This window comes from Pediculus humanus, genomic scaffold (assembly GCF_000006295.1).
Source record: "Pediculus humanus corporis 1103172107561 genomic scaffold, whole genome shotgun sequence".
Taxonomy (NCBI): Eukaryota; Metazoa; Arthropoda; class Insecta; order Psocodea; family Pediculidae; genus Pediculus; species Pediculus humanus.
Window position 1 is genome coordinate 527,752 of NW_002987176.1, and position 16,280 is coordinate 544,031.

The following is a 16,280-nucleotide window of genomic DNA, read 5'->3' on the forward strand; positions in this document are numbered from 1 at the left end:
TAATTAAGGGAGGCGGCAAAAGAAATTTTATTATTATAGTGGGGGGTAACAAAAAAAAAAAATTAATCTTTTTTTCTTTCTTTTTTTTTTTTTTTTTTTTTTTATACTTAGATTAATAGATAGTCGAAAACAAAAAATTTTAAGATTAAAATCTTTCGTCACGTAAAGTTTTGAAAATTATTAATGATGTGCACGACAACCTTTTTTTAAATAAATAACTAAACAAATATTTTCTTTTTCTTTTTTTTTTTTTTTTTTTTTTTTTTTAATTTCAAAATGAAATGTAGAGCCATCATCTTGAAAAAAAAATGTAGCGTGTGAATCTTTTATCATAAAAATTTTATCAAGCAAAATTGTTTGCCAGTTTTTTTTTTTTTTACTTTTTTTTAAAAGTTTTTCTTCCATTTTTTTAAACAAGAAGCGTGGAATGCCTTCTATCAATAAATTTTCTAAAAGACTCCTTAAAAAACCTTTATGTAAAAAAAAAAAAAAAAAAGAAAATTATTAATTTGGTATCGAATTAAATTTTAATTTGTTAATAATAATAATAATCATCAACTTACTTTTCTCTAAGCAACACAACTCGGTTAAAATTTGAACCGTTTTTAGGCTGAACTACTATTTTAGACCTTTGACAGGTTTTATCATTGGCTAGGAGGCAATATAACCTGTATGTGATGAGGTTGCTGATTTCCTACAGCTGTGATTTACGATAAAATAACAAAAATTCATTTCAATACGATTCGATTTATTATAATAATAATGAATTTTTCATGCAGTTACACCTGCTCACCTTGTGGATGTTGATGATGGATATATTGTACAGTCTGTTGCATCATATGCGTTTGCGGAGGAATCACAGGGCAAACCATTGCAGCTGGAAAATGAGGAGGTTGCGGTGGCGGAGGAGCTCCTTGCTGCGGAGGTGGAGGATATTGTCCAGCAGCCGCGGGATGTTGCCCGGGGCCTTGAGGACTCATATACTGAACGTGTGGCGTACCTTCGTGATGAAACATCATTTGACTCGTTTGCCCCGCGACCATTCTAACCATCTGCGAGAAATATTCGACGTTAATAATGTATTGTTTGGGTGAAATTTAGGGTGACAAATACAAAATTACCTGTTGATACGGTTGAGGATGAGGAGGATTATATGGAACTGTAAATTGATGAATTGGAGCTGGAGCTAACAAAGGTTGACCTGTAGCCGCAGCAACTTGCATTTGAGAAGCAATATCCGGCCTATGTGCCATTTGGACAGCTGCTTTAAAACAAAAAAAATTTTTTTTTTTTTTTCAATTTATGGCGCATTTAAAAAAACTTCAAAACTTTTATAATTTTTAATAAATTTGTAATAATCCTTTTACTTTTTCTAGGAAATCTCTGTGTTTGTGTTTGCGGAGGAAATGCCGTAGGCTGACTCATAACATAAGCAGCTGGCATCATCACAGTCTGTAAAGGACCTGTCGGCCCCGAATAACCTCCTGGTCCAGGAGTTTGAGGTGTATGAGGCCTGGATGGTGTAGGAGTACTAGGTGATCTCTGTCAGGTAATGAACAAAAAAAATTCAAATTAACAATAACTAACAAATAAAATTTATCGATTAATTAAAAATTAAAGAAAGAAAGAAAAATTTTAACTCACCGGCGTAAACGGTTTCGCATTGGGATTGTAAACAAATTCTTTAGCGTTTGGATTTAAGGTAGATTTTTTCAGAGCGTTTGTAACTTTATCTATTTGACCGCTATTACTCTGATCAGAAGGTGGAGATTTTCCTTTTCCCCAGGGATCAACGGGAGGAGATTTATTTTTTAACTCTTCACTACTCTCGCTTTCCCTTTCTGACAATTTAAAATCATTTCCAAATTTTTTCAAATCGGCAATTTGGTCTTCTCTGTTTCTTGTAGGTTTCCTAAAAAATTAAAAAGTTAATTAACGTTTATTAATTAATGAAAATCTACAAATGTTATTAATGAATGAGAATGTACGCTAACAAATTTTATCTTTACCTAGTTGATTGTGGTGGTTGAATTTGCGGAGGCTGAGGAGCTTGTTGTTGTTGTTGAGTGTGCGGCACTGGTGGTTGCACTTGTGGGGCCGTTTGCGGTTGCTGCTCCGAACCTTTGATTTCGTGTTGTGAATGCGGAAAAGGAGCAGGAGGAAGGTGGCTAGTAGCCGAAGCTGTTCTAGCATCAACTAAATTATATCTGGGATCACTTGCTTGAAAGGCTCGTTGCCCCTGAGGCCGAATGCTATTCGGCCTTTGAGGCTTTGGCTCCAATCCGTTAATTTTGGCCGTTTGGCTGTAGCTTTGGGGACCTGAAAATAAAAGATTAAATTAGGTTCTTGTTGTCTAAATGTAAACCTGTTATAATTTTCGAGAATTTTTAGATTTTACCTTGTTGATGAAGATGCGGAACTCCATGAGGCAAGTGACTTTGAACTTGTGAAGGCGTCAATGCAGGTTCCCGTATAGGTGGATTTATACTGTGAATAATATTTTGACTCTGATTTGGTGAAATAATAGAGGGTTGCACATGAATGGGTGGTTGAGCCATCGCTGTATTTGGAGGAGGAGGTTGGGGAGATGATTGGTTTACTAAACCGGGATGAGGTGGAGGATGCATGTGTGGGTGCGAAGGAGTAGCTAAAACACTTTGATGAGTTGTCATTATAGGGAGGTGTGCGGGTGGCGGAGGATTCACAATGGTATGAGCAGTAATTATTTGCCCATGGGGCATTATATGTGGAGGAAAAGGAGATGCGGGGTAACTAATAAAATTTTTATTGCCTAAATTATTATTAGTATTATTACTGTTGCTACTTGTCGTTGCAACAACAGCGATTGTTGTATTTGTTGCTGGTGCAGGACTACTGCTGGTACTGTTGTTGCCGCTGCAGCAATTTATATTTAAATTATTGGAATTACAATTATTGTTACTATTAACATTATTGTTAATAGTACTGTTACTAGAATTATTACTATTACTATTATTAATATTGCTGCTGCTGCTGCTGATGACACTACTAGTACTACTACTATTGTTGCTATTATTACTACTATTACTGATACTATTTAAATTATTATTGTTGCTTAAATTGCAGGTACTACTGCTGCTAATAGTCGTTGTTACTGACTGATTCTGCAAAGTGAAAAAAATTTTTTGTAAGAATCATATATTTGATCCTAACGTATGTTTTTTACACCTGTTTAAAATTAAAATTAAAATTTTGCTTACATTACAACTATTACTATTATTATTATTATTATTATTAATATTATTGTTGCTGCTGCTGCTGATGCTGCTGCTATTGTTGGTGTTGCTATTAATATTATTATTATTACAATTATTTGGAAGAGCACCTCTGACTAATTTCCCTTGAGCAGAGTTGCCTTTTCTTTTTGCCGGGGGAACATATTTTCCTTCAGAATTTACACTAATATCAGCAGCGGTTCCTTGGCCTTCATCCTCATTCCGTACAACCGCTGCAAACATTTCTTCCTCATCTCCATTTTCCATTTCTAACCGAGCTATATAGCTTGGGTTATTTTCTATTTCTGAGGCTATTTTTGCTGCTTTTGCTTCAGCTTCCCTAAAAAAAAAAAAAAAAAAAATCATAACAAACTCAAATCAAATAAACTTGCTATAAAAAAAAAATAAAAAACTTACTTATAATCTTTAGAATCTGATTTAGTTAAAGGCAAGGTGTAGCCAGCCAAAGAATGATCAAAACTAGATTGAACACCATATACTTGTTCATTTTTCCTAAACATATCATTAGGATCCCATCCATTCTATAAAAAAAAATTCAGTTTTTCTTAGAATTACATATTTTAAATAAAATTGAATAAATAGATTTCAACAAAACAAACAATTTGATTTGTTTAAAAATTTAACATACTGCTGTTTCGATATTTAAGTCAAACTCTTCGCCATTACATCCAGCTCCATCCCATGGTTCCAGTTCTTTTTCTGAAACTTGACCATTAAACTTACTGATAGCAGCATCTGTTTGAAAATTTCCTCTTGTAGCATATTCAATATCCACATCATGTGCTTCCATCAATACAATATCCTGTGCATTTAATAAACAACAAAAATACCATTAAAAAATATACTTTAAAAAATTTTAACCGAGTAATTTTAAAAAATTAATTTAAAAAAAAAAAAAAAAAAAAAAAAGAAAATACCTGGGGTCTAAATATCATTTTTTCCACAAGTGTATTTACATCGATTACATCTTTTTTTTCAACATTAACTTTGTGTACAAGATCAAGAACAACTTCAAATTGACTTGAGAAAGTTCTAAAAACTCCTTCATATATAGAACCATTAGTGGTTTGAATTTGAACAGTTGTTCCCACTTGACTTGTTACTGAATGCATAAAATGAGCATTATTGTAAACCCCTTCTGCTGAAATATTATGTTCTGTACCTCTTCCAGCTCTGGGAGATCTAAAAATTTATTTATACAGATAAATGTATTTAATTTTTCATTTTATTTAAAAATACAATTTAAACAATTTTAAAACAAAGAACGATTTTGTGATAGGAACTTAATTTACTTTTTAATCAAATTACTCCTCTTTTTTTTTTTTTTTTTTTAAAGAAATATAAAATTGTTTTTCCATTTAAATAAATTATTCTAATAAGTTTTATTAAATAAAGACGAATAAGAAAATTAATTATATTTTAAAATATATGAGAAAAAACGTTCGTCTTGGTTCGATCGATGGCCTTGGAGTTTCCAACAAATTTATGATGAGTTCTTAACATCGACTTTTTTAAAACATTGATTTAATGGGGCATATACATATGATTGTAAAAATAATTTTATTATTTTAATTAGGAAATTTTAAGATTCTATCAGCTGAGCAACATTAAGATTATTTACGCGGTAGGGCATTCACCTCACAAAATCAAAAGCCTGTATCTACACATGGCCAATGTAAGAATTGGGTAGACGAACAATCAACAATGTAAAAAACAGTGACAAAAAAAATGTTTGTAAAATTCTATTATAAATATACTCAAATTCACTGACCTTATAGAATTAGAGCGATTTTTTCGCTTGCTATTCATTTTAACTTCTTCGGGGCCGGGCTGGGCACCTTCCCTTTTCTTTGTAGGGACCGGAATTTTGAATAATTTAAAAGCAAACAAACACAATAAATACTAAAAGAATTGCACTTTATAAAAGCATATATATGAATATCTTCACGTATTTGGAATTAGTTATTAAATTTAAAAACTGAAAATATTTTACATTCCAAAGCAGAGAAAGATATACCCTGCAAAATGGCGTAGCGTAAGAATTTTATATCATGACGTCATCGATTATTTCTTTTATTCTGCAAAACAAAAATATGCAACTTAATGGCAATGAAAAAATAAAAATTAACTGATAACAAGTTTTTGCTTAATTATAATTTAATTTCTACAATAGAAAAAAAGCTTTTGATATCGATAAAGGTGTTTAATTTTCATACGCCAAAGACATGACACTTTGTTCATTTAGAGCGTTAGTTTTAAAACGATTCTGAGGTTTAGAAACAATGGTAATAAAAAGGCTCGAATTTTAGTTGAGCTTCGAATTCGAAATTCTACAAATTGTCCAAAAGGTTAATATTAAAAAAATTAATTATAATATACTTAATATTTCTATTTTTTTTTTTATTCTGTCACAAAAGAAAAACATTTAAAGAAAAACAAATTTTAAAAAATCTGTCTTTTTTTTTTTTTTTTTTGGAAAATAATGCATATATTAAGCATGCCAAAATGTCGTTAATAATGATCAAAAATAATTATTAATTTACAAATGAAATATGTTTGCAAATGGTTAAATTTAAGTCAAAATACATAAAAATACGTGTAAAATTTTTTTGTTATATTTTTATATACTAACTTATATGTTACAGTTTTACAAATTAAAAAAAAAAATTAAAATAATTGTGAATAAAAAGACGTAGCGCCATCCCTCCACGATGGATCATCAACTATCTGAAAAATATTATTTTAATAGTTAATTTTTTAGTAATTTTTTTTTTTTTTATATTAATATAGGAAATAACCTTAGTTCTACATAAAGGACATGTTTGTTCCCTGTCAAACCAAGTAGTGACGCATGCTTCACAAAAAACATGTCGACATTGTAATAAAATTGGAAAGCAATACTCATCATGACAGATTGGACATTGAGAGCCGGCTGTGTCTAATTGTTCTTTGCTTGGGCGTACTCCTAAACTCTATAATATAGGGTAAGTTTGTAAAACAAATATTCATAAAAATTATTAACCATTCATATAAAAATATATTTACCACATTTCGCAGAAGTTTTAGGAAAGCTTTCATAAAATGATTTGCCCTAACAATTATTTCGGTACCTTTAGATACAACATAGGCCAAAGAAAAAATTACTCCTATCACTTTTTCTGAACCTTGATAAGCTTCCATAAAATAATATAGCCAAGGCTGAATGGGGACTATACCCCTGTACAGTTGAGAGCTGCATTCTAACATAAGAAACCATTTTCCCTAAAAGAAAAAAATTGTTTTCTTTAAAATTTTTTTAAATTTGACATTGAATAATTTATAATAATTTTACTAACTCTAGAAGCATAAGGTAATAATTTCGAAGGAAAACAAGCCATTCCAGCCTTAATTTGAATTGTAATAAATTTTAACACAAAGTCTGTTATACAAACTATCCACAACAATTCCCAAACGTTTATTGGATGGTAATATGGCGGAATAAGAATTAAACTGAAAATAAAAATTAATACGTGAAAAAAAATAACAGTTTCTTTGTCACGATAAAACATTTAAGGTATACAAAAAAAAAACCTTTTATAAAGTTTTTGTTCCTGAAAAACATAATATATAAAGCATATACAAATAAAAAGATTAAGAAATAATATGCTTAAAGACCAAAGACTTCTGCGACTTTGTTTAGCTATTTCTCTTTTAACAACCGAATTTGCATGAGTAAATGTTATTAATAACCCTATAAAAATAAATACTCCTAAAAAAAAATAATAATAATAATAATAATTTTAGAAAACAATGTAATATCTATAGGGGAAAAGCTTAATTAAAAATTATTACCTTCTCTATGATCGTATAAAGCTTTTAACAAAAGAAATGTTATGAATGGAATGTATTTGTGAATAAATTTATTCAATGATTGAATTTCAGAATTTAAATTTAAATTTGCATTTGCTTGAATTTCTAAAAAAAAAAAAAAAAATTAGATTTATTTTAGAAAAGAGTTTAAGTAAAAATAAAAATTTTGAAATGTTAAACTTATACCATTATTTTCTTGATTTGAGGAAGTTTCGATTTCATGTTCATTATTATTAGTATTAGTAATATTGCTACTAGATGAATTGGCAAATACATTAGAATGATTACTATTACTGTTGAATTGCAAATTAAAATTATTATTATTTTGAAATCTACTATTATTTTCAATTGAATTAAAATCAATTGTGCAGTAATCAGAAACTGTTCTGTTTAAGTAAGGCTAAAATATTAAAAAAAAAAAAAATTTGTTTATCTTTTTGAAAATATTTCTCTATATATGAAATAAATAATGCTTTTAGAACTCACCTCTACAGTTGACCCTGACTGCTCATTATTGCCATCAAGGTTAATAATAAAATTTTCACTTGAACATGATTTCATATTTTCCTCTAAAATAAATAAAATAAAATTATTTTAATCGTTCCAATACGAAAATTTAAAAATGAATGATTAGATATTCGATTTACGATTTAAATGATTGAGAATTCTGCTCTGTGATGTTTGAGGGATATTTTTATTTAGCAAATGTTGATTAACTTCATTTGAATATTTTTGAATATTTTTTATGGTAGCCGATCCGTGAGAAATACTTTGTCCCAAAGTCATAGGTCTGGGATTTTTCAAAACCTGAATTAAAATTTTTATTAAGTTTTTAAAAAAAAAAAAAATTGAAAAGTTTATCATTTTTAAATTTTGAGAATTAAAAATTTTTTTAAATTTTGCTTACATATTGAAATGTTCCATTGGTTGGTTGCTCGTTAGAAAAATTATCATCTTTGAAAGAAGATTCATTGCCTGAAAATTGTGGTTTAGTGTTGGGCCAAATTGGATTGTTTCCTTGCATTTTACAATTTTTATGAAAAATAATCTTTCATTTGTAATAATAGATTTTGTTTTGATATTTTAGATTTAAATTTGTGCCAAATCATTAGTAAAAATATTTAATTACGAAATGATTTGATTAAAAAAATAATTGAAAAATAATAGACTGTTTAATAATAAATGTGACATGTAGTTGAAATTTACATTTATGTATATTTTTACGAATGATAGGAACAACACTTCATTTTTGTCTCCAAAAAAAAAAAAAAAAAAAAAAAAAAAAGAATTTTAAGTAGTTGATAAGATTTAAAAAAAAAAAAAAAAAAAAAACTAAAAAATTATTATTAAAAATCAGTAATAGAAAATTGATAAATGATAGTAAGTAATTATATTAACCTAAAATAACCGTAATAACTACATTATTTTGAAAAAACGTTTGAAACAATGTTAAGGCATTTTATAGCGTAAAATACGCGGGGTTTTTTTCCCCACAAAACTGCATTTTGAGAAAATTTTACATTTTGGCGGTTTTGATTACTAGACTTTTTTTTTTTTTTATTTTACTTATTTGTGTTATTTGCTTTAAGCTGATTTTGTGCTTTTACGGTATTATTTTTACTACTTTTGCATTGATTTTTTTTTTTTTTTTGGTTCGAAGAGGGGAAAAAAATTTTGAAAAAGACATTATTCATTTTATATAATTATGTTTATTTTCATCTTGAATTCTTGTCAGCAATTTAAGTTTAATTTTATGAATTAAATAATTTTAATACTTATTATAATAAATAATATAAATTAAATATATTCTAATCTTATGTAATGGAATACTAAAACTTTTCTTTTCTTTTCTTATTTCAGTTGAACTAAAACCATGAAATATGTAACCACTGCACCCAAAACCTGTAAGTAAAAAAGATTTGCAACAATATTTTAAAAAAAAAAAAAGATGTATAATCATCATGCAGGTACTACCATCATTTCTATCATTACATTTATAATTTATACAATATCATTTAGAATTAATTAATTTATGGTTTTTAATATTTATTAATCACTTATGAGTACTTACTGATGCAAATAAATCTAGTGATACTGTAAAAAATTTGGCTCCTGATATGCTTAAAGCTTTTTGACATTGTTGACAAACTATTTGTACAAAAGTTTTAGCCTCTTCTGAACCATCATACCATTGACAACTGTAAGCAGCTTCCACAACTGAGGAACTCTAATAAAAAAGTTTTTTATCATTTTATAAATTTAGAAAATTTCAAAAGCAGATACATTACAAAATACCTCTTCAATCAACTGATTTCCATATGTACAAAATACAAAAACTTGAGCTAGTGAGTAAATTAAATATCCCAATACAGCCATTGCATATAAGTCAAAGCTATCAATCTGTGAATAATAAAAATTAAAATGTTTGTTACAGTTAAATTAAACCAACTTTTCCACAAAAAAATACAAAACTTTCAAGAATACCTTAGTTGCCTGATATGCCAAAAGGGTTAAAGTGATTGTACTGGTCAACATGTGCATAAGAAGAGCCAACCCATATGCTTCTCCAATACTGCTAACATATCTGAATCAATTATATAAAGTTTCTAATTTAATATAAGTTCATGTGTCATCATAAGATCTAAATTATACCACAAAAAAATATTTGTATATACCTCACAATATGTTTATGGCGTTCAACCCAATATTTAATAGCTGATCTTACTAACATTTCATGTTTTTTGGTTAAACCATTAGGTCCTATACCATTCATTGTACCTACTGGATTAACTACACTTATTCTATTTCCCTTTAATTCTCTAATATTGGAATAAATCCCACGAATATTCATTGATCTTTCTAAAATGAAAAATAAATAAAATCATGTAATGATATTGAGTGTAACTTTCCATATATATATATTGTTCACATATTTTTACAAACCATTTTTTGAATCATACAAATTTTCAGAGTCATTATTAGTATTGGTCATTTTGAAAAGATCAGCAGAATTTGGATTAAATGTATCCAATGATGAACTTAAATCAATCAAAGGTTTCATTATTTCTTTGACGTGAAGAAGTTGCTCACAAGCAAATATCAGCCAGGAGCAAAATAAAATATCAACTAAATTTGAATGAAATAGAGTAAAAATTATCCAATACAGCTGAAATTCAAAAAAATTATAAGATGTAAGTTTTTTTTTTTGCGCAGTACAATTTAAAAATTACATTACAAATGTTTTAAAATATGGAGTACAAAGCAATGTTCAATACCAAAATTTTTTTTTTTTTTGTAGGTTTTTTTAACGTTTAAATGAACTCACTTGAAACAAAAAAGTTAAGAGATAATAGGAACTACTGGAAGAATCCCAAGGATACCAAGCTCTAAGCATAAGTCTAGGAATTTCGACGGTGATGGTTTGATTTCCACTTTCCGGATCCGAAATTGTCTTTGTACTCTCTCCGAAAAATGTCGACCCCGTCCAACCGACTATCGTCATAAGAGTACCCACAACTAAAAAGGTAAAAATTACTTTTTTTTTATCAATTGTAAAATTACTAAAAAACTTATAAATAAAAAGGATACCGAAGACGCATATAATTCAATAATTTTTAATAATTTTAGTTACGTAACTGCATGTAAAATTGTAATTGTTTAGAAAGGTGTCATGTATCAATTTGAAACGTTGCGGAATCAGAATTTTATGCAAAAAAAAAAAATTGTTTTTTTTGTGACTTTCATTTTTAAGGCGCAATCATTTGTCATTACAAAAAAAAAAAAAAAAAAAATTTTAGCACTGCCAAAATAAGTTTACATAAATGTTAAAATCGTTTTAAATGAAAATTTTCCCTTTTTGCGATAATAAAACAAATGCGTAGTAATGTTCGGCTTAATGAAAAAAATATTAAAAAATAATTTGAAAATTTTCACTTTTTTTTTCCCAGAAAGAAAAAGGAAGGAGGAAAAAGTCAAAAAAAAAAAAAAAAAAAAAAATGTACGACATCACCATCACATAATTAGAAAGAAGGAAATGATAGAGTCTAGTACGATAAAGGCAACGATTACTATTAATCTATTAAAGATTATTATAATTTAATATTTAAGAAAAACCGATAGAATAAAAAGGAAAATACATTTATATGAGGCGAATAATTTGCTATTAATAAGTAATATTACCGGCTATCATTAAAAGTTTTCTAGATTTTCTTATGGCTAATGCTCTGTGTCTGGCGTGACTTTCAGCAAACAACGGATGACTGTTTTGCGTATCCCACGTTCCGAGAACTCTGTAAAATTTTTGTCTTCTTATTGCGAAATGTAAAAATTTTGTTACGCAATGAGCAAAAAACAAAACTGTTATGGAATTAGCAGCAAGAGCATTTACATCATCGGATTCCATAGCAAGATTTGCAATTATGGCCGAATAATTTATTAATATTAATACCTATCGAAAAAAAAAAAAAAAAAATTTATTTTGTTTTCAACTAATACTTTTTTTCTTTTTTTTTTTGAACAGAATCCAATATGAAAACTCACCAAATGAACCCAAGAGTAAATTTTTCTCGCAAGTACATTAATAGCAGAATTATTATCGTGATACTCGAATAAAAAATGTCCTGATAATTGCATTAAACGTACGTTTGGCCAAAGATCCGCAACCAATCCGTGAGGTTTGTACTTTCCCATTTTTTTTATTTATTGGCACAAAACAATTAATCTGTATCTCAATAATTTATCTTCGAGTTCTAATAATGAAAAAAAAAAAACACACAAAAAAAATTATTATTATTATTATTACTTAAAATATAAATAAATAAATTTGAGAGAGAGAGAGAGAAAAAGGAGAAAAAAAATGAATTTTATGTGTCACAATGTTAGTAATATTGTTAGTTTTACGAACAAAGATACTGAATATTGTAGTTAAAATAATAAATTAGAGGGATGTTAAAAAAAAAAAAAAAAAAAAAAAAAGAAAAGTTAAAAATCGATTTTTAAGTTTTTTAATATTTATGAAATATCTTTTGTAGGGCATAAAAAAAAAAAAAAAAAAAAAAAATGAAAAACTTTCTAGAAGTTAGTTTTAAATATTTTATTAATATAAAACAAAAAAAAAAAAAAAATTGGGGCGTTGTCTTGGAATTTTATAAATTGCCACAAAAATATACTTTTTTAAGCCCTTGGTTGGTTGGTTTTTTTTTTTTTTTTTTTTTTTTTATAAATTTTAATTTTTATAATAATTTTTTTTGAAATCGCTAATAGAGTCGTCAAACTTAAAGATTATTTGTTTAAAAAAAAAAAAAAAAAGTTGTAATGACCAACAATAGAATTTTAATAAATAAATTTTAAAGTTAAGTGTTTTGATCATTATCGACGTATTTAAAATACCTTTTATGAAATTTTATGAAACTAATGACTAAAATAGAAATTTTAAAAAATTGTTTTGGTTTTTTTTTTTTATGGCTTATTTTAAAGGATTTACTTAAAATTAATAAAAAAGTTGTAGAAAATCTAAATAATTATTTTATTAAATATTTAAAAAGATGTTCGATGATTGATTTTTGAAAAGTTTTTTGCTTTTTTTTTTATTAAATAATATTATTGATATTTTTTTAAAGGGTTGCCTAGTTGCGTCCTTGAAAACGTTTTTTTTTTTTTTTTTTAACTAAACTATTAATTTACTTTTTATTTATTTATAATAATAATAATAATTAATATATAGTTACGTTTATATTTAAACAACAACAACATATTTAATTTAATTTTTAATAATTGATTTAATTTTTTTTTTTTTTTATAGATTTTATCATTCCACATCGTTAAATAAATCATTTAAAATATTTGGATAATTATTCTGAACTGGAACGTTCGTGTAAATTCACTCAAACGTTACAAGGTAATAATAATAATAATAATAATAATAATAATAATATTTATTTTAATTGAATGAAAATCCGCAAATTTTTTTTTTTTTTTTTTTTTTTTAATTAAAACGTTCGAGGGGATTTTTTATTGTAAAATGATTGAGTCGTACAAATGTTAACAAAAAAAAATGAATAGGTCATTTAAAAACTTACCAGGATCCAATTGGGGAGGTTTAAATTTTTTCAAACAGAAAAATGGTTTAATTTTTGGAGGTTCTTGAATGATTTCATCTTCACTTATAACCGTTTTTACGGAACAATTTGAAAAATCTTCACTGTTTGAATTTTTAAGTATTATGTCTTTATGCTTTGAACGATCTATATAATCATCGTAACATTTTTTATGTACGGTAATTCTGCTTCTCATTCCAATTCTCATGGAAACATCATCTCCATATTCTTCGCTTTGTTTTTTTATAAACGGGATTTTTTCGTGTAAATCGTGTAAATAACCCCCATCGTATAAACTACCCAAACAGAAAACACACGGGGAAGTTTTTAATATCGTCGAATATTTTTTTTTCAAATCTAAAAAAAAAAAAAAAAAAAATTTTTCATGGCATTTTATAGACATTTTTCAAAACTTTTAATTTTTTTTTTTGGGCTTGGGAGGGTGCTGGGCATACGTACAGGTATTTAAATCATTCTGCTTGCACCTTCTCTTTTTCGGAAAATCTTTTATTTTCTCTCTAATAAAAAATTACGTCACAAAAATTATATTAAAAAAATTTTTTATTTTATTTTTAATGTAAAATACAAATTCAAATGAACATTAACATAATTTTTAATACAAATTCCGCACAACCTGTTTTATTTTTATAATTTTTTTTTATTTACGTACCTGAACCAGAGATCTTTAGTTTTCAAAGTTCTCGATGATGATGAAAACGGTTTCGAACACGTTTTTTTTTTTTTAATAAATTTTTTATTCGTTGTTTTTAATACATCCGAATTAATTTGTTTATTTTTCGTATCGATCATACGAGGTATGCCAGGTTCATACTTATTGATTTTTTTACCATACGTATCGATAAAATAATCGATTTTATCATATTCACAAGAAATTTTACAATAATCCGAATAATAATTATAATGTCGAACAATTTTTGGAATCATTTTCGTCATCATTTTAATTTTTCGAAAAAATTTTAAGCAAAAAAAAAAAAAAAAAAAAATTTTGTTTATTTATATAAACGGAATAAACATTATTTAATGTCTATGGTTAATTATTTTTAGTGTTTTTTTTTTTTTAAACAATTTATTAATCGTTATCCTCGTCGTTTTCACTCTAACCATTAAGCTAAAATAACGTAACATATTGTTATATACTAATGACAAAATACTTATTTAAATTTTAATTATTTATAACAAATAAAATATATTCATTTTGATTTGTATAATGATGTAAAATAATTATTTATTATTAACCTTTTTTCAATCGTGTGTAATAATTTTTTTTTTTTTTTATTAATAAATTACTACGATAATAGGGAATCAAGTTTTATTTTGTTGAAACATGTTTTATCTAAAACAAATAAACTAAATTAAATATTCATATATATATATATAAATATAATAATAATAATTATTTTCTGTGCAAACTGTTTAAGATGACGTTTATTGTTATCACAGAAAAAAAAAAAAATTGTTTTTAATTATCTTTTGTGTGTAAAATGTTGTTGTCATTCAATACAGTGATTAAAATTAATTTATTTTTCTTATCACCTTTTTTCTAATTAAAGGTATTAAGGAAAGAAAAAAAAAATTTTTTTTTTTTTAAAAACATTTTGTTTCTATGTGTTTTTCTTTTTAAAAAACTGTTTAAAATGAATTTAATAAACTTGGGTTTTTTATATATAATATTTAAATTTTTGTAAGTAAAAAAATGTACTAAAAAAAAAATGTACTGTTGTAAGTATTATTATTATTAATTAAATTTTTTTTTTTATTTTTAGATCATGTGCCAATTGTGAATCATCAGGATTTGATGTATTTTATAAATTACTTAATAAAGGATATGATAATAATGAAAATTCTGCTCATTTAAAGGTAATTAATAATTTTTTATTATTTATTTAATAATTTTTTATTTAATTGAATTATTAATCATCAACGAAATCAAAATTTTTCTCTTTTTTCAAACGTGTGTACTGTAATTAATTTCTAGTTAATAATAATAATAATTTGTATATTTAAATAAGAACTCGTGAGTTAATTAATAAATTTATTTTAGAAAGATATTAATATAAAATTTTTTTGTTATAAAAAAGTTTGTCGTTGTTACGTAATTCCTGTTTTTATTATTAGTTTGATGCTTTATAAGGAATTTTTTTATTTTTTTGAAACTGTTAAACTGTAAAAAAAAATAAAATTATTTATCTTTTTAGATCTGTTACAAAAAAAAAAAACTTTCTTTTGTTTAACATAGGCAACGAACGCAATTTTTTTTTTTTTTTTTTTTTTTATTTAGGTACGTTATGTAATAATTTTTTTGTGTTCCTAGTTTATACGTTACGGTTTCACTCATTATTATTATTATTATTTTCTTTCACGCGCGATAATTTATTTATTAGTAAATAAATTGTAAGAATTGAATTTTATATTAAATTAAGAGTTAAAAAGAAGGAAGAAATTAAACAAAATTTTGATTTCAATTCAACAAATTCGAATTGTCGTTATTATTTTCCAATTAGTTGTAATTATCCTGTAAAAAATTATTTTTGCCACAATTTATTTTTAATTAAATCAATTTTGTAATGTAATTATTTACATTATTAAATAAATGATTTGTTTCAATTAAAAAAAAAAAAAATTTGTGATTGTCAAAATTTAATATTTTTAATTTTTTAGGATGAAAGTAAAATGATAATTATCGATACGGATGCCGGATCGGATGATGGTGTCGCCATATTAAATTTTTTAGGTGCTGAAGTATGGACGGGAGGAGTGAAAACAATTTTTATAACGACAGTTTTTGGTAATACGGACGTGGATAATGTTGGAAAAAACGTATTGAAAATATTAAAAACAGCGAATCGTTTGGATGTGAGCATTTGAAAATACTCCTTTACCTTTGACATAAAAAAAAAAAAAATTTAATTTCAATCATTTTTCTTATTGTTTAAGATTCCCATTTACAAAGGTTTAAATAATTCAATATTAGGAACTTCCGTTATGGATAAATATTTTGGAGAAGATGGATTCGGTGATTTTTATTTTCCAGATTTACCAT

At 26.0% G+C, this 16,280-nt stretch overlaps 5 protein-coding genes across 5 annotated transcripts in view; 1 reads left to right on the plus strand and 4 right to left on the minus strand.

Annotated features, from left to right (window-relative positions):
- Window positions 1–644: 644 nt before the first annotated feature.
- Window positions 645–4,387, minus strand: Phum_PHUM213790 (uncharacterized protein; the record flags this gene model as incomplete). The annotated part of the gene is made up of 13 exons (XM_002425615.1): window positions 645–700; window positions 794–1,052; window positions 1,122–1,264; window positions 1,368–1,542; window positions 1,645–1,912; window positions 2,010–2,319; window positions 2,399–2,791; window positions 2,816–3,143; window positions 3,254–3,324; window positions 3,365–3,594; window positions 3,672–3,796; window positions 3,904–4,077; window positions 4,193–4,387. 13 exons carry the CDS (start codon window positions 4,385–4,387, stop codon window positions 645–647), a joined length of 2,727 nt encoding a protein of 908 aa, XP_002425660.1.
- Window positions 4,388–5,942: 1,555 nt separating this feature from the next.
- On the minus strand, window positions 5,943–8,148 carry Phum_PHUM213800 (uncharacterized protein; the record flags this gene model as incomplete). The annotated part of the gene is made up of 10 exons (XM_002425616.1): window positions 5,943–6,002; window positions 6,074–6,247; window positions 6,321–6,536; window positions 6,611–6,764; window positions 6,846–7,023; window positions 7,107–7,229; window positions 7,311–7,524; window positions 7,611–7,693; window positions 7,772–7,931; window positions 8,032–8,148. The coding sequence occupies 10 exons, from the start codon at window positions 8,146–8,148 to the stop codon at window positions 5,943–5,945; spliced, it is 1,479 nt and encodes a 492-aa protein (XP_002425661.1).
- An 827-nt stretch (window positions 8,149–8,975) lies between these two features.
- On the minus strand, window positions 8,976–11,813 carry Phum_PHUM213810 (odorant receptor, putative; the record flags this gene model as incomplete). The annotated part of the gene is made up of 9 exons (XM_002425617.1): window positions 8,976–9,026; window positions 9,196–9,351; window positions 9,420–9,524; window positions 9,609–9,708; window positions 9,800–9,983; window positions 10,068–10,290; window positions 10,450–10,640; window positions 11,304–11,571; window positions 11,664–11,813. The coding sequence occupies 9 exons, from the start codon at window positions 11,811–11,813 to the stop codon at window positions 8,976–8,978; spliced, it is 1,428 nt and encodes a 475-aa protein (XP_002425662.1).
- A 662-nt stretch (window positions 11,814–12,475) lies between these two features.
- Phum_PHUM213820 (uncharacterized protein) lies at window positions 12,476–14,176 on the minus strand (the record flags this gene model as incomplete). Its single annotated transcript, XM_002425618.1, has 3 exons — window positions 12,476–12,540; window positions 13,202–13,576; window positions 14,068–14,176. 3 exons carry the CDS (start codon window positions 14,174–14,176, stop codon window positions 12,476–12,478), a joined length of 549 nt encoding a protein of 182 aa, XP_002425663.1.
- A 1,734-nt stretch (window positions 14,177–15,910) lies between these two features.
- Window positions 15,911–16,280, plus strand: part of Phum_PHUM213830 (inosine-uridine preferring nucleoside hydrolase, putative) — a gene marked incomplete at both ends in the record, with an annotated part of 890 nt that continues 520 nt past the window's right edge. The window contains 2 exons of the mRNA XM_002425619.1: window positions 15,911–16,093; window positions 16,175–16,253. Coding sequence (XP_002425664.1) covers window positions 15,911–16,093; window positions 16,175–16,253 — 262 coding nt within the window. The remainder of the gene's footprint in view (window positions 16,094–16,174; window positions 16,254–16,280) is intronic.